The sequence below is a fragment of the Halichondria panicea genome, chromosome 3, assembly GCF_963675165.1.
Source record: "Halichondria panicea chromosome 3, odHalPani1.1, whole genome shotgun sequence".
Taxonomy (NCBI): Eukaryota; Metazoa; Porifera; class Demospongiae; order Suberitida; family Halichondriidae; genus Halichondria; species Halichondria panicea.
Window position 1 is genome coordinate 781,099 of NC_087379.1, and position 17,361 is coordinate 798,459.

General features: G+C 42.2%; 4 protein-coding genes across 5 annotated transcripts in view; 3 read left to right on the forward strand and 1 right to left on the reverse strand.

Annotated features, from left to right (window-relative positions):
• LOC135333342 (E3 ubiquitin-protein ligase TRIM71-like) overlaps positions 1-17,361 on the forward strand; it is a 36,008-nt gene that overhangs the window by 18,186 nt on the left and 461 nt on the right. The window contains exons 6-7 of one of the 2 annotated variants that reach the window (XM_064528319.1): positions 15,998-16,153; positions 16,707-16,838. The gene's annotated coding sequence lies outside the window, so the exon portion shown is untranslated. Of the gene's footprint in view, positions 1-13,371; positions 13,473-15,997; positions 16,154-16,706; positions 16,839-17,361 lie in introns of those variants that run through there. The other variant, XM_064528318.1, reaches the window with a different exon arrangement.
• Positions 54-13,362, forward strand: LOC135333070 (ATP-binding cassette sub-family F member 3-like; the record flags this gene model as incomplete). The annotated part of the gene is made up of 7 exons (XM_064528000.1): positions 54-223; positions 1,441-1,508; positions 6,079-6,289; positions 6,555-6,623; positions 6,681-6,759; positions 7,220-7,424; positions 13,112-13,362. Coding segments are annotated over 6 exons (651 nt in total), but the record flags the coding sequence as incomplete, so codon positions are not given.
• Positions 246-1,296, reverse strand: LOC135333335 (uncharacterized). The gene has a single exon (XM_064528304.1). It carries the CDS (start codon positions 1,257-1,259, stop codon positions 261-263), a length of 999 nt encoding a protein of 332 aa, XP_064384374.1. The 5' UTR covers positions 1,260-1,296; the 3' UTR covers positions 246-260.
• LOC135333317 (E3 ubiquitin-protein ligase TRIM71-like) lies at positions 10,511-13,007 on the forward strand. Its single transcript, XM_064528282.1, has 2 exons — positions 10,511-10,632; positions 10,761-13,007. Exon 2 carries the CDS (start codon positions 10,771-10,773, stop codon positions 12,940-12,942), a length of 2,172 nt encoding a protein of 723 aa, XP_064384352.1. The 5' UTR covers positions 10,511-10,632; positions 10,761-10,770; the 3' UTR covers positions 12,943-13,007.

Sequence of the window (17,361 nt, forward strand, 5' to 3'; positions counted from 1 at the left end):
GCGAGAAATTTGTTTAATGAAGTTAGTTAATTTTTTGGACAGTGTTAATATAACTTGGTGGTCCTGATTACTGCACACTTGACTACAGCTGCTTGTATACACACAGGTTAGTGTTGAGTGGACCTACTACCAACCAAGTGGTGAGCAAGGCGGTGGAGGGAGGCACTGTGGGCACTGTCACTGACATCAAGATTGAAAACTTTGATATTGCATTTGGAAACCAGTAAGTTCTATCTAAACGTTAAACACAAAAGAAAGATTCATTCAATACTACACCTGTGTATCTGAAACAGAAGTGTGTTGTCTAACAAATAATTGGGTTTTAGTTCCGATTGCTTGATGAACTTCCATATTCCCCAACCCAATTCTGCCCTATCTCTGTCAGTTACTCTGTCATCAGTCTTGCTATCCGTCCAGTAATTATATGGAAGTGTATGCTCCCAGTGATCTTCTCCATGGAGCTGATCTATTAGTCTGAAAGATATAGCGCCTCGAAACGGCCATATTAAAGAATCGTCAAACTCTCCTCTCATGAAGTGCACAAACACAGAGATGTGTGTTCTTTCACCAGTGCGCCAGCCGCTAGCACGCACACCGAGACAGATCTTGTAGCCGTGATGGTGGGTGTAGACTGGAGGGGACCACCATTTAGTATAGTTTGCCTTGTACTGCTTAAAGTCGATCATTTTGAGAACTGGTAATTCTTTAAAAGTATAATTCTCCTTGAACTGATCATTGGTTATTTTGAGGTTAGGGGTTGGTACTCTATATGGAGGTACTGTATATGGAATCGATTGATCTTCATTGCACGGTACCCAATAAACGATGCCAATAGCTAGTATGACTACTAGTATAACTGCAACCACTGAAATGAAATAGTAGCTTTGTTTCTCTTTTCTCTCCTCCGGCCTTGGTGGTCTGTTGGCAACATAATGGGCCACCTCTCTAGCAATTTTTTCTCTCCTAATCTTCAATAAGATGACGAGAAGGTTCTTGAATGTAGCCTCGTGCCGGCATTTCTTTATCCATTTTCTTAGAGCTTCTTTATTTGCTGCTTCTGTACCTTCGAAATTCCGTGTTCTTCTAACATCTTCCTTATCTGCATTAGAGAGCTCAAACTGGTCACAAAGATCATCTATACAGTTGAATATATCGGCTATTCCAGGAAAATCAGTCGTAACAATTTTTTGATCCACTTGCTTGTCTGTTAGTCCTATATTTATCATCAGTGTGTCCATAGTTAATTGTCTGTGTGCCATCTCTGGCTCTCAAGTTAGGATCTAGTAATTGTGGGTGGGTGGGTTGAATTGTTGTTATTGCATAATGAATTTTTAAAATACTGATCACATCTCTTAGATTTGCTTCCAATGAAATTCATAGGAGAGAGATGACACACCTCTGTATTATTGATATTATTATGTCTCTATCTCTCCACTATAGTGTCCTGTTGTCCAATGCCAACCTGACTCTGGCTAGACGGAGGAGGTACGGATTAGTAGGACGAAATGGTGAGGGGTTGTCTCCATGGTAATAAATACTATCAGCAAATGGAAGCCTGGCTGCACAAATCTCAGTATCCAGCCAGTTATGACCACCATGTGAATACTGCCTGTATATACTCCGTGTCTGTGTGTGTGTGTGTGTGTGTGTGTGTGTGTGTGTGTGTGTGTGTGTGTGTGTGTGTGTGTGTGTGTGTGTGTGTGTGTGTGTGTGTGTTTTGTGTGTGTGTGTGTGTGTGTGTGTGTGTGTGTGTGTGTGTGTGTTTTGTGTGTGTGTGTGTGTGTGTGTGTGTGTGTGTGTGTGTGTGTGCGTGTGTGCGTGCGTGCGTGCGTGTGTGCATCCTTTGTGCTTCAAGTGTAGAACCCATGTCATGTACTTAGATCTCATGCAGTACACAATGTAACTTTAGTTTTATTTCCCTGTAGAGTGCAGAGGATGGTTGCTATGAGCCCCTCGCTCCTAATCAGTCCCCAATCAACCCTCCCTACAGAAAGGAAGCCATGTCTCTCAGCCAGGGACTATATACCTCCATTATGAACTCTGACCCTATACACTTGGGACACTCAAACTCGTTTTGTTATTGTCCAGTTGTTTTTCTTATTAAAATCAAACTGATATTTAATGGTTGTCTATATTTTAAGAAATTTGAATGCATAAGGTTAGGTCAGATAGCTCAAATGGCTAGTGTGAAGATTTTCCCTGGACATCACAAAAACAGAAAAATAACAGGGCTATAGCTAATGACAATGAATAAAATAAAAAAAACTACTGAGGTTCGATTTAAATGTTGAAACAGAACGAGGAGCTACTGATAACTTCTGGCGGTAAAGAATTCCAGCTCGGTATAACGTCCAGAATATGTGTGTGCATGGGATGAGGTGCCCATATGTGGTAACCTATAAAGACCATTTGTCTATGCTCCACTCTCTCAGCCTGAGGAAGTGCGGCCTGGGATCGAAGCTAGGTAGACTTTGCCAGGACATTTGAAATGAAACGAGTAGAGTTAAATTAAAAAAGCAATACAGAGAGAGCCTGCATATGAAATGTATGCAGCAGCAGTCGGATGATATAAGAGAACTAGTATCTTTCACTTCATCCAAAACCAGGGCAGGCTGCTCAGGCCATTCCCTTCAAATTAAATTTGCTAGAAATAACTATTCAAGACACTTCTACTTCATTAGAATTGCAAAAGTATGGAATAAATTGCCGTCGAATTTAATAAATCTAGATTCATCTCTATAGGAACAATCAAGAAAAAGACTTCGGACTTTTTATAATTAGTGTCAGATTTTCTAGAAAACTTTGACACAAATAACTTATGTTCCTTTCATATGGTTTGCCCATGCTCTAAATGTCATCGATATCTATAGGCTCCTCTGTTAACTATTCTTATCACTCTATAGATTATATAATATACATCAGCTGCTCCAATGTTGGAGTAAGTCTGTCAGCTATTTCCTTCTCACCCAATCTTTTCACTTAATTTCTTTTGTGCATAGCTGTAAAGTTCACATAATAATAATAATAATACTAGATATATACATGCAGAGAGATCCTATACTCTAAACTAAAAAATACTATACTCTAAGTATACTACTTTATACAAAGCGGTTGGCCAGACCACCCGGCTGCATACAGGCAGCGGCTGCCAGGCAGCAGAAGGTGTTGACCAGTTTTCCGGCTTCCCACCCACAGCTCCGGAGCCCCGGTTTATAACCCACACGCTAATATGCGTGGGTGAACTTAACTGCAACATCTTCGTACAATTATTGAGAGCCCATACAAGAACAAGAAAAGTAAAGCCTGGGGAGGAGGCTAGGCTAGGATACCTGTACACGAGCCTGTACGTGTACGTACATGTAGTACAGTAAATGCTAGTCCTCACGCTATGAGCTAGCTACATGTAGCTAGTATGGTGAGCTAGCACTATAGGATCATTCCTGAAGGCAGGTGCATGTAGAGTGCTAGGCTAGAGGATGAGTATATATTATGTGGTAAGACGGCTTCATCGTCGTTTGTGATGACTTTGGCGGTGCCCTGGAGGCTTTTCGAAGGTAAGATCATGTGTGTGCATGTAGATAAAAGATGCCTTAGGCCATAGGATTACAAGTATTGCCTAGAAACTTAGCTGTGTAGTCGTTGTATGGATAAATAAAATATGGCGAGGATGTCAATGATGGAGCAATTGTCGGCTTTTTAAGAGTTTGTAGAAGAAGGAGTGTTGAAAGGAGAGCTAGAGAGAAGCTTAGGAGAATGGAAAGGAAGCAAAGGTTGTTGGATTTCAGGAGGAGGAAACAAAATCTGAACATGCTGTTTTTGCTGTTTTTGTGCAGTGTAAGTCTTGGTGCTGCAGCTAGTACAGCGAGTTTCGACAGCTAGGCTGATATGGGAGAAACCAAGCAAGGGCGTGGAGAAACTCTGTGTGGACATGCGTGTGTGTGTGTGTGTGTGTGTGTGTGTGTGTGTGTGTGTGTGTGTGTGTGTGCATGTGCATCCTTTGTGCTTCAAGTGTAGAACCATTTCCATGTACTTAGATCTCATGCAGTAGCTCAGTCAATGCTTACATTAATGTCAATTTGCAAAACAATGTGTTTACCTACTGTTATTTCCCTGTACAGAGTGCAGAGGATGGTTGCTATGAGCCCCTAGCTGCCCTCCCTCTATCTGGAGTCTCACTTCTCATCACTCAACTCCTCCTATTATTACGTCAGGGCTCCCAAAAAAAGGGAGTGGCCACCCTACACTCCACCCTCAGCAAACTAAAGGTCTCTCTTTGTATATTTACTCCATTTCCCTAATCTACTCAAGTTAGTGGTTTTAGCTATGTCTAGTTTTAAGCATGTCATGTGAAAAGCAACTGCTTTTAGTTTCGAAATTTTTTGGTCCAAACAAAAGTTACGGGCGCAGTAAAATAAATTAAGGCTTTACAAAAAATTATGTATAATTGTTCAAGGCCTCGATCATTATCAGATGTATAATAATGTACATGTAGATTGCATTGAATTATTTGACTGTTTGCAGCACCCAGACACTGGTGAGGTTCATGACCTCCCGACCCTCATAACCAAGCACCAGGTGGTGGAGATCAACGACCCAGTGCAAGTGACCCCCAAACACCTCGTCATTCTCTGGGACCCCAAACAGAGTTCAAATACCAGCACCAATTGAATGTGAGTGTGCTAGCTAGCTTGTTGAGAGGTAAACATGTGTAGGGTACCAGCTACATAGGCTTGTATGGCTTGTAATAATAATTACCGTATAGCGGGTAATTTCTGTGAGGTGAAAATTCGTTCAACTCGAAAGCGGTGATTTTCGTTTGACTTCATTGCCTGCAACCTACTGGATATGAACAATTGTAGGGATCTCCTTTATAAATTTTGTTTCAAATACAGTGACTTTTCGATTGCTAATTGCGAATATCCTAGCAATCTAGCCGAAAGTAACGATTTAGATTTGCATATGCAATTCCCATACTTTGAATGCAATAGTTACAACGCTATCAAGCTTGTACAGTGTCATTCACAATCCATTAACCTCTCATTGGATAGTACTGTCCCTATTCCTGTGTTGTACACTACTGTCTATTTAATTGTAGATTGTGTTATTTATGTTTATGTGATCAATTTCCTGAACCTATTTTCCCTCCCCCCACAGTCTCGTGCATGGACAAAGATGATGTGTACAGTTTTGGAGTGCTTGCTTGTGAAGTGGTGAATGCCAGATTTCCTGAAGCTGCTGTATTAATTTCTTGGTCTGCTATCGAGTATGGAAGGTGTATGGCGGGAGCTCCACCCACTCATCACCTCCTGTGTCTCTCACTCCCCTCAGGACAGACCCTCCATGGACACTGTGCTACACCACATCAAACAATTGAACTCTGAGTCTTAGCATTGGTGCATGAGTGTGTTATTATTAATTTGTGTAAAGAAATTTTGTTAGCAAACAAAGTGGAGGAGGGGCTGCTCAAGATGAGGGGGTGTTGCATGGGGTCAGAGATCAAAGCCATGTGGACTCACTGTACTAGATATCAAGATGAAGGCAGCCTTGATAGCAGCCGGCCACGGTCCTCACACTTGTCTGCTCCCTTCATAAAGCCAGCTCTCTGGGGAAGCTGAACGTACCGGTGGTTTTACTTCCCTATGTTCCCTCCAGCACTGGAGTCAAGGTCAACTTCACTCTGAGCTCCCCTCAAGGTTGCTTCTTTTGGTCAGTGTACCTACTGTGTGTGTGTAGGGGAGGGGGATACTGGTGCAAGCTGTGACCCTGAGTTACAGTCAATAGTTAATTAAGCTTGGTGCAAAGATTTAGGCCTAAAAATAATTCTAACGTGGCTTAATATTGCTCGGTGAATTCCAGCGTCCAATAATTATTATATAATTATAGTGCAATAAAAATAATTAATGATTACGTATAATTATTATGCCACGCCCACACACACACACTCCCACCCACACACACACACAGGTTGAACATTAAACCGGACATAGTGTCAGATATCTAACCATGCAGCTAGCATACTTGTAGTGATACATGTGTGTCTCTCCCCTGCCCTAACCACACCCCCTCACACACGTGCAGGTGTTGGCAAGTCCACCCTCCTCCGCTCTATGGCGTGTCGTGAGCTGCGTCTACCAGCTGGTGTGAGTGTACTACACGTGGAGCAAGAGGTCACCAGGGACAACACACTAGCACTGGATAGTGTACTCAAGTGTGACACTGAGAGAGTGCAGCTGCTCGCTAGAGAGGGGGAGCTACTGCATGGCCTCAGGGGACAAGGACACAGCAGCAGGCAGGTCTGTGTACCAGGGGTAGGGGGTGGGGGGGCGGTGTTTAAGTATAGTAAAGTTACAACTAATGAAAAAGTTTATTTTATTACCAAATTGGTATCCAGCTATAATTAGGGTTACCAGTGTGTAGGTGTCCTAGTGTGTAGTGTACTGTGTGTTTGACTGCTAGTGAGCATTCGTATGATTATGGTTTGTGTGTATATTTTTTCAGTAGTTATTTTCAGTACTTTATTGACCTTTCATCTGCCCCTCCCTCTGTATGTGTAGCGCTTCTGATGAGCTGGCTGAGGTATACCTTCCACTTCAGGAGATAGACGCTGACAAAGCACCAGCAAGGTAACTGTACCCAGTAGATCAAGTACCATCTTACACACTGTGCTCACTCACTCACAGAGCTGGCTGTATTGTGGCTGGTCTGGGGTTCACTCCACAGAAAAATGAGATTTTATCTGGCCAGGACACTGTTTGCAAGGTAAGCAGTTTTTGTGAGACGGAATCTTCTGTTTTCTAGGGGAAGGCGTGAGTGTTTTTTTAGAATCAGGTTTGTTTTTAGAGCTATCTGTTAGAGGCCATAACTTGTGTTAGGAACGTCCTATTTAACAAACTCAAAGACGCATTCTGTAGCTCTGAGAAAGCACAGAGGAGGTTGGACGCGCATCATCTACCGTCAGGTTTTATCACGTGCGCTCATAAGATTAGGCACCATTAGGCACCTTGATGCTCCACTGTTTTGTAGGCTGTACAGAGAAACTGTAAGTAGCCAGAAGTGGTCTAGGAGCCGCCCTCTCACCTTCCCTACACTGCTGAAAAGATTCCAAGATGGATCTAGACTAGTATTTAGATTTTTTTGACACTTTTCCAATTTTGTTTAACAGGATTATGATCTATATGAGCAGAGGAGATCAGAGCACCATTAATCTGTTTCTCCACAGACTCTACCTATTTCCCGGGCCGTTGTGCAGAGGTGTGTGTACGTGGGAAGGTGATCGGGAAACTGGGCGTGTTCCATCCTGGTGTGTCTGTTGTGCAGCTCTAGTGTGTGTGAGACTGGGAGGTGTGTCTGGTGCAGCTGTTCTCACGGCCTCCTCTAACCAGTACCTGCCCTCCGTACTCTCCAGTGAGAACCTATCTCCTCAGGTTAGTGTGTGTTCATCATCATGACCTCCTTGACAGTATGTACCCAGGTGTGTGTTTAGGGTCAATACTGCAAGGTAATGTACTGTACATAATGATGTCATGTACATATAATTATAGCCTGGATCCCAGGGTAGGCCGGTGAACGAGGCTAGTACATATAATCCTTTTGTTTGTAGTTAGGATGCTTTAGTAATCATTAAAGATCTAACGTACTCTTCTCGAGGGGAGGGGTAGTTAAACACATTATTTTAAACAGCCATAACTTTAGTACCGTTGATCCAATGTCAAAATTTATATTATTTGCTTAAAACTTAGAAAAGAGACTTTCAAATGATGTGCTTCATTCCAAATTTTGTTGGTGTAATTTTTTCGGCCTTGGACCATCAGCTATTATCCATGGTTGTGTCCAAATTAGTTTTGTAGCTCAAAATAATTTAAACTTTGATTGCAACACATTTGAAAGGTATATCTTACAGAATATCAAAAAAATTAATCGTTGAAATTGAATGCCCAAAGATCGTACTATTGTTTGATGTAGTAGTCAGAAGAGCAAAATATAACCCACGTGACAACGTTAGAATCTTTCTCTTTTCCATTTCGAGGTTTTTTTTGTTGCAGCTTATTTTAATACCATGACGATTGTGTTTAGGCTAGCTGATGTGATTCCCATATCTGGGTATCATCTTACGTTTAGGTGTTTTGTGGCTTGTAGCTACATGTACAATCAGTGTAAGATCTAACCTACGTAGGTTCTCAATGTGGATTTGCTGTGTGTGTGTTTGGAAAGGGGGTATGTATAAGATCTAACCTTGGTTGGATTTGCCATTAGTCAGTCATACGTACATGTAGATGCTTAATTAAAACTCTATTTGTGTTGAGTTTGATCTCCATAAAATTCTCATAACTTTGTCATACTTCACTGAAATTCAAAGTTTCATATACCATTGGATACCTTGTTAAAGAACGCTTCTATCTATATGCTGTAGAGCTGGTAAGCTCCAACCAGCTAAAAGTTAGCATTTTCCATGTATAGAAGTCCCATTGTCCACCACATAAAGCATAAATGAAGCCATAATTGACCACATAACTTCCGGGGTCAAACTCAATGCAAGTAGATTTTAGTTTTGTAGGTAATCTGTGTAAGAGCGTGCGAGTGGTTGTAGTACGTGATCCGGGCAGAAGGGGAGAGCATGGAATTAGAATGGGAAATTATTGGTTGTACCGGCGTAGTGTCGTACATATTTGTGAATTTTGGGTATTCCGTAGAACTTGGGAGGTTATTGTGTATTTTGGGGGTTGACATGTTTTGAGATTTTTGTGTATTGCGTTTAGTTGTGGTGAAAAATGTCTGGTGGTTTCTTGTAGTTGATGTTCTATATCTTGAGTTGGTGTTGTTGTGTTAATCTGTACGTACTTTGGTCACAGAGTACAAGAGAGCGTTGTTGTATGTAGTCGTCCGTATCTATGCCAAGATTTGTGTCTGCTGGTTTTATGGTTTTGTTCAATGTCTGCTCGAGTATTGGCAATACCCATTATCCACATGGCATGCAATTATTGCTATGTCAGCTTATTCAATTGAAAACTTGAGCTAGCTAGTTAGCTACATGTAGCCTTTCAAGTAATAGTGAAAGGTCTAGGCCAGGTCCTGAGGATTCGATGGTTACCGATAGTGTTACCCCTTGTTCCTGTGGTGTAGAGAGAAAATTCGTTGTCCTGAAAACTAGTCATGGTGAAGATGACTTGCTAGCTGATTGCAACACTTTTTTTATGTATAATATTTATTTCAACTTGTACAACTTTTCATACCGTAATGAAATGATTCATTGTTCTTTGCTGATTGACAAAAATTATGTGTCTTACCAATTTTAGCTAATGGCCAGTTTGTTTGTTCGGACATAATTATGACTGAACATTTACAAATTGTTATTTTGTGCACTGCACAAATGGTCTCAGGCTGCTTGTATGGGCATTGGGTTGTAATGGACATTTGGAAATAATTGCCTAGTATTGATTGTTTCGTCTCTGTCTCGCTGGGTATCTCCTAGTGCGGCTTGTATATATTGCTCATCCCTTCAACACTGGATTATTGTCATATATTAGCAAGAAAAGTTTTGATACGTAAATATCCCGACCACAAGAGAAGGCCGGTGGTGTGAGTGGGTGGGGCAATGGAGTCCACTCAACCATGCATCTCATTGACCCAATTAAGAGTGTTCTAACATAATTATACACATAGAGATTATCATCCGTATGTATGTATGTATGTATGTATGTATATAATATTATGCAGATTTTTGTATTATGATGAATTTGAATACAGTTTGTGATCTTGTGTGTGTGCATTGGGTGCATGATGTGAGATCAATTTCAACATGGTATGGAGTGTTGTTAACATGGAGGGTGACATTGTATGAGTGTGTGTTGTCTGTATCTCAGGCAACTGGTCAGAGGGCTATAGCAATAGAGTGGGTGTAGAATGTTGCTAGGCAATATAGCCACAAGTATGTGTGTACCATTATGGTCTAACCCAGAGGAGGTACGACACGCGGTTAAGCTTACGTGGCTGGTATGTCTTGATTGAGGCAAGAAAGACAAAGAAGTCGTTAAAAATGCATTCCAATGACGACATTCAACTGGTGGCAAGTAAACGCCATAAAGAAACAAGTTGAGAGCATAAAACTCAGTGAATTTGTTGCTGGCTAGTAGCTAGAGTTTTACAAGTAGCGATTAGATTTGTTGTAAGAACCAAGGCTCAGATGTTGGCAGTGATCCTATCCTGAATGCAGGCACAGAATACTTATTAAATACTCTAAAACAGAATTAGACTAAAAACAATAATATCTCAAAATCTAAGTGGTGGTTGAAACTGGTTGAAAAGCTATTTCACATCAGTATAAGCCCAGCAATCAACCATCCTGATCTTACAAACATCAAGTATATTTCTTGAAAGATACACGCCAAACCAAATCCACTATCAAAGTACAGAGTCTTGAATGATATTCATGCACAAGTTAATGAGATTCATAATCCTTTTGGCTGGTCATGTGACCGTGTCGTACCTCCTCTGGTCTAACCATAATCAATACTTTGATCCTATGAATATTGTTGTGCATGCATCACCTGACCTGTCACTGTGAGAGCTCTGAGTCTATAGCTGCTTTTGCCAAGCTTTGAGCTTTTCTTTCTACTACTAAACACTTTTCTAAAGGTGAGCATAATTATTGTACATGTTCTGATACATTCGTTTGTAGTTTTCGTTGCTTGAATTCATTACTTTTTTAAAGCTTAACACGCCCTCTTTTTAGCCTATTGTTATCCTTTTCTCTCCCCCCTCAGTTTTGTGTCAATGGCTGAGAGGCCGAGTGCTGTTCAAGAAGCTCTCTCCAAAGTGGAGGACCAGCTGTCATGCCTAGTCTGTCTGGAGCCCTACACCAACCCTCGACTGCTCTCCTGTTTCCACGTCTACTGTCAACATTGTCTCGAGGATATAGTTGCCCACAATCGACAAGGGCAGCTGGAATGCCCCAAGTGTCGCCGGCCCACCCCCCTACCCCCCACTGGTGTGAGTGGCCTCCAGGCTGCCTTCAATATACACCATCTCTTTGACATCCAGGAAACACTCAAGAAGGTGAATAAGCCTCAGAAATTGGCCTGTGAGAAATGCTCCAAAACGACTCGTAAAGCCACCAGCTTTTGCCGACAGTGCACCAAGTTCATCTGCGATCTATGTACGACCATACACAAAGAATACGAAGAGTTCGAAGGTCATGAAGTCGTTACTATCGAAAAAGTTGAGGGTGATTTGATTCGCTTGGTCTCCCCAAAGAAGACGTCCCCTCGCTGCCCCAAACACGACGACATAATGAGACTTTATTGTGAACCTTGTGGGGAGTTGATCTGTATCCATTGCACCGTCCAAATACACAAAGACCACAAGTACTGTGTGATTGCCGACACCTTTGAGAGCCACAAGAAAGAGATCCTGGACTCCCTGGGACCCGTTGAGAAACAGCTAGAGGCCACCGACACAGCTCTCGTCAATCTGGATGGACGACATGCCGAAATTGTTGATCACGGAGGAAAACTTGCGACCAATATCCATTCGAAATTCGATGAACTCCATCAAGCTCTGTATACTCGTGAGGGGGAGCTTATGGCCGAGTTGGAAGGCCACACCCAACAACAGCTCAAGAGCCTCTCTGCTCAGCGAGAGGAGGTGGAGATCCTCCAAACCCAACGTAGCAGCTGCCTGCATTTTGTGAGGGAGAGCATTCGTACCGGGTCTCCAGGAGACGTGAGAGAGCTGGTGGACACCTTTGACCCCAACACCCTAGAGCCTCGTGAGACAACCAACACCTGTTTTGTGCCTTCTGCTCAGCTAGTCAAAGATAGCAAGAACTTCGGTGCCTTGTGTTGTGTTAATATTCCTAGCAAAGCTATCACTGAACAAAAAATAACTGCATATTATCGATTCCTCTCCGCCAAAAATTCAGCACCGCCAGAAGCCAAACTTATTTCGAAAATAACTGACCAAGCCACATACTGTGTTGTGAAGGAACGAGGGAAGGGAGAATACGAGATCTCCTACCAGCCAACAGTGGGCGGGGCCAGCGAGCTGATCGTGAGAGTGGGTGGAGAGGAGGTGGCAGGAAGTCCCTTCCCTGTGGCAGTCAAGACTCCGATCGATAAACTAGGAACTGTTATCAAGACTATCAATGATCTCAAGAAACCTCGTGGAGTGGCACTCAACCAAGCTGGGGAGATAATTGTGGCTGAACGGGATGCTGGTATTGTCTCGATATTTAGCCCCATAGGAGACAAGCTGCGAACATTAGACACTCGAGGCACAGCTGTTGGGGAGATGAAGAATCCTCGTGGTGTGGCAGTGGACGGTGATGACAATATTCTGGTGGTAGACGCTGGTAATCATCGACTGTTAAAGTTCTCACGTGGAGGAGACCTGATAGCAGCAGTATGTAGTCATGGCGATGGTCCTGGACAGTTTAACAGGCCGACTGGTGTTTGTGTCAACAGTGTCAATGGGAAGGTGTATGTGGCTGATAACGGTGCTCACTGTGTTCACATCTTCAACTCTGACCTCACCTTCTCCAGCAAGTTCGGCAGTAAAGGCAGTGGTAATGGACAGTTTAGCTATCCCTGGAACGTTGCATCTGATTGTAGTGGTTGTGTGTATGTGGTTGATTGTAATAATCATCGAGTGCAAGTCTTCTCTCCCAATGGTGGTTATCTGAGGCAGTTTGGGAAGAGAGGCGGTGGAAATGGAGAACTTAACTACCCTGTCAGCATCTGTGTGAACAGTGATGATCTGGTGTATGTGGGTGAGCGTGGGAACAATCGTGTCTCAGTGTTCACGTGTGAGGGAGTGTTTCTCAAGTCGTTTGGATCAAAGGGATCTGGACCAGGACAGTTCAACAGTCCTCTTGGCATAGCTGTAGACCAGTGTGGTGTGGTGTATGTGTCTGATTATGGCAACAATAGAGTGCAAATATTTTCCTAGTTTATTTTTGTTATTACATTTGTTGAGTTATTGTAACATTGCTACTGAATATTGAAACCAGTGAATTCTTTGCCCATGCTGTCCCTGTGTACGTGTGTACTGAGTCTCTCCTGTTATAGTCGTACCTTTAGTATCGTACCTCATGCACCCCACCCCCCCTCCGCTGCAGGGTCTCCATGGTGATATCGTGCAGGTGGCGGGCATCAACACTGGTATGGCCAAGGTCAAGGTCCGTCTGAGGGAGAGGGCGTGGCAGGGGGTGGAGCCTGATATCATCAAGCTACTATTCATTGAGAACATGGGATGTGTACATTCTGCCACTGCCACCCACGGAGGTCAAGGGTCACCGGACTGGAAGCCATCCTACAAGACAGCTAAATTATTGTGTGGGTGTGTGGATCATTATCTCGTTGCTTAATAATATTGCAGAATCTCTTGTGCCGAGCCTGTTTCCAAGACGATACGACCAGTGATTGGTCATATGCCAGACTGCCCTCTATTGACTTTGACCAACAATCACAATATTCAGATACACTCTAAGTACTAAGATTTTGTCGATTTTGTCAAAACGATACTTTCAAGTAATGCAGTTTCCTGTGCGGCCTTCCAAATGACAACTTCACATCACTGCATTGGACGTGGTGATCGTCCAATCAGAATGCTCTACCCACCCCCAGACCTCCTCACTACAACACAAGGACTCAGATAGTAAGTGTGTTGTTGAGGGGGACAACTTTTGCCACTGATTTTAGCATACCATTACTTTGATAGAACTTCCTATAAGAGTTACATGTGTACAGTGGTGGCTGTACGACTTTGAGAACCTGTAACTTGATATTTTGATTTTCTGAAACAAGGAGCTCATTCATTTGGTATGCTTAAATCATAGCTGGCCCAATTTCTGCTAATATTGGACAGTGATAGCCCATGGTATTTTTCTGAAAGTGAGAAATTTTTGTGTGTTCAAAATTTGTGTGTTGATTATGCCATTTTAACCAGCTAGCTTACTGATATAGTTGACAAACACTCTCTGGGAACAAAAACCATTGTGTATAGCTCTTATTTCAATATTTCACAAACTTCGAATAAGTAGCGCTTATAATTTATTGCAGAATGCAGAGGCTGCAAAAACGCATTGATTTTACGATGACTTCAATGTAAAAGGGTGTACTCAGCATAATTTTACTGCGGAAGCTATATCAGAAGTAGTTAGTGGGCGTTCGAAAAACAATCAAAATTCCAGGCTGTTACACGAATATAGGACTATTCTATTGAATGTGAGTGTGCTAGCTAGCTGTTGAGAGTTTGTCAAACCTGTGTAGGGTACGAGCTGGGCTTGTAAATGGGTTTACTCTGCTTGTAATACAAAGATATAAGATAGATGTGGCTTAGTGGTTAGGGTGGTGGCTTAGTAGATCACATGATAGATAAGGCGTGGATTCGATTCCCTTCTGAAGACTTTTCTTCAATTTTTTTTGCATTTCAGTGAGTAATTTCCCTAAGTTTTGAATGCATTATACTCTTGGAAGTACATAATCAAGTTGGGTCGTCGCCCGGTTTCAGAAATTGGGCAACGACCCAACTTGCGCCAATAATATTATTACTAATAGGTAGATTAATTAGGTTCTGTCTTTGTTTAATTCACATTTTGTAGAATTGAAGTGGCCAAGATATTCCACTATACTAAAATATGGGGCGTATCCAGTATACAGGCTGGCTCACTAAGACTAAAATGGTAGCCGTGGATACCAACAATACGGCTCAGTTAATGAAACAGAGGTACCGTACATTGTACAGTATGTATATTGCCAGGAGTACATGAAGGGGAGTAAGCAACTACTATACACACCATATGCATTCCTTGCTGTCTCTCTGTCACAAAACCAGGAGACAAAACTTATAGTAATGTAAACTGTTTGGTTTGACATAACCATGTGTGCATGGCTAAGGCAGGCAGGCTACAATCAGAAATTCTACCAAGTGCTTGCACAGTACATGTAATTAACCACAGTGTTTGAGTGCAGCCACTTGAGATGTGGGCATTTTACACACATGTATGACAGAGTCAGACAACAACACGTTTGTATGGGCTGTATAGTCCCCTTCATGTACTCCTGATATTGCCCATTTGTACTGTATGGTCCTCGATCACCTGTTAGACCTTTGTCACGGTATTCAGCCGAAATTGGCAAATTAGCAATAGCAGTGCATATACCCTTGACCCATAATTATAATTATTATTATTATGCTAATGGCATTACTTGGTGACCCATTGGTATGAGACATAATAATAGTGGCAGCTATAGGTGACCCCAGAGGAGGTCCCACAACCGTGCGCCTAGCACATTTTTGCTGCATCAGCATTTAAAAATTGCTTTTACAGATCGATGTTGTTGAGAGCTCCTGTTACTAAAACTAGAGTGAGTGTGCTTAGCTAGCTTGTTGAGAGCTAAACCTTTGTAGGGTACCAGCTACAATACATAGGCTTGTACAATGTCTTTATTATGCCTCGGTGCGCATGCGCAAGCGAGGTATACGGTAGTGTGTTTGTGTGTCTGTGTGTGTAGACCGCTACAGCTGCTCAAGGATGAATCAAGTGCAAGTAAGAGTTTCTATAGGCTTCTAGTCATGTTTACTTGGATTTTAATTCGTGGATTTGCAAAATAATGCTTCGTTCTCGAGTTATGCCTAGTTTTGCTTACTTGGAATGCTATTGCAGCCTTTTCAGAAGAGTCTGTAGCAAAACTTGTTCACCGAGTGTTACTACTCTACTTAGTAGTTAGCTCTGCACTAGAACGCTAGCTATTGGTAGCTGCAAGAGTAAGCAGAGAGCTGCAAGGCTCTGCTGACTTGCAGCCATTAATTTTAGACTTGAACTTTTGGCATCGATCGTTTTTAACAACAATCATGGTTTATCATTACCCACTATTCGGTTGATTGCATGCAGCAAAATTCATCGTGTGTATAAAAGGTAGTTTTTAATGTTATGTAGCTTTGGCACCTCCACCGAGGCATCAGCACCCGTGGTGCTTTCATTGTATTTGCATGTGTGCAGTTAGTTTCCTGTGCGGAGTGGACGACCTTTGAAACTTGAAATAACGCTGTGTGGCGTTTGACAACTTGACATCAATGCAATGTACGTGGTGATCGTCCAATCAGAATGCTCTACCCACCCCCCAGACCTCCTCACTACAACACAAGGACTCAGATAGTAAGTGTGTTGTTGAGGGGGACAACTTTTGCCACTGATTTTAGCATACCATTACTTTGATAGAACTTCCTATAAGAGTTACATGTGTACAGTGGTGGCTGTACCACTTTGAGAACCTGTAACTTGAATTTCGATAGTCTGATTTCAATTTTCTGCAAGTTAAATCATTATTGAGAGGGTATGCTTAAAATTAAACAACAGTAGTTGGCTCAATTTCAGTTCAATACCATATTATTATTATTATGGACTACAGTCCTGGTCTTTTTCTGAAATTTTGTTGCATTCAAAATGTGTGGGTTGATTGTGCCGTTTTTATAGACCTTCTTAGGTTTCATAAAACCATAAGAAATTGTACCAACACCAGAATTGTTATAAGTTAAGGTTGGTGGAATTGTGTCGACTGCAACGTGTATACTAGTACACAGTACATTGTACACAATATTATTATACTGCACTCTGTACTTACACACACACACACACACACACACACACACACACACACACACACACACACACACACACACACACACACACACACACAACATACACACAGCCATGGGGCAGACACTGCGTTGTGGCGTTTTTGTAGCCTCAATTGAGCGTATTGAGATCACAACTCGTACGAGGGAGCTGCTGTTGGGGGAGGAGCCCGAGCGTTTCAGTGTGCAGGCTTTTGACGAGGAAGGTACGTACGTTTCAAAGGGGTTAATGTGGAAACAGTTACAGTTAAGTAGTGGGTGTGTTGATAGTCATCCATCACTAGGTGGGCTGGGAAATTTGTAATCCATTCTCTAGAATTTATTTGTGTACCTAATTTGCTCGTTATTCTCTGACCCTTGTACTCAGAGATGTACCCACAGAATAAGGCCTATAGTTTACTAGGATCATTTATGAGATGGAGGATTGAGATATTCCGGGCACACCACTGTCAGTGTGTACTGTATACCGTATAGCGGGTAGGGTATAAACTTTCGTAGAATGACCGTTGAAAGGTTTTCGCGGATTTAATTTTCACGGAATAGCAGCCTTTCTGCAGCATGCATGCGATATTAAATTCTAAACCTGTGTAGGGCACCAGCTACATAGTCTTGTACATGGCTTGTAATAATAATTATTATACGTGTATAATTATAATGATCCCATTTTGTACTACATCAGGAGTGCATGAACTCCTGGTACTATAATAATTATTATCGGGTTTAAAATAC

Coding starts and splice junctions, on each gene's coding strand:
- LOC135333335 (XM_064528304.1), bottom strand. CDS start 1,259: ATGGCACACAGACAATTAACTATGGACACACTGATGATAAATATAGGA.
- LOC135333317 (XM_064528282.1), top strand. CDS start 10,771: ATGGCTGAGAGGCCGAGTGCTGTTCAAGAAGCTCTCTCCAAAGTGGAG.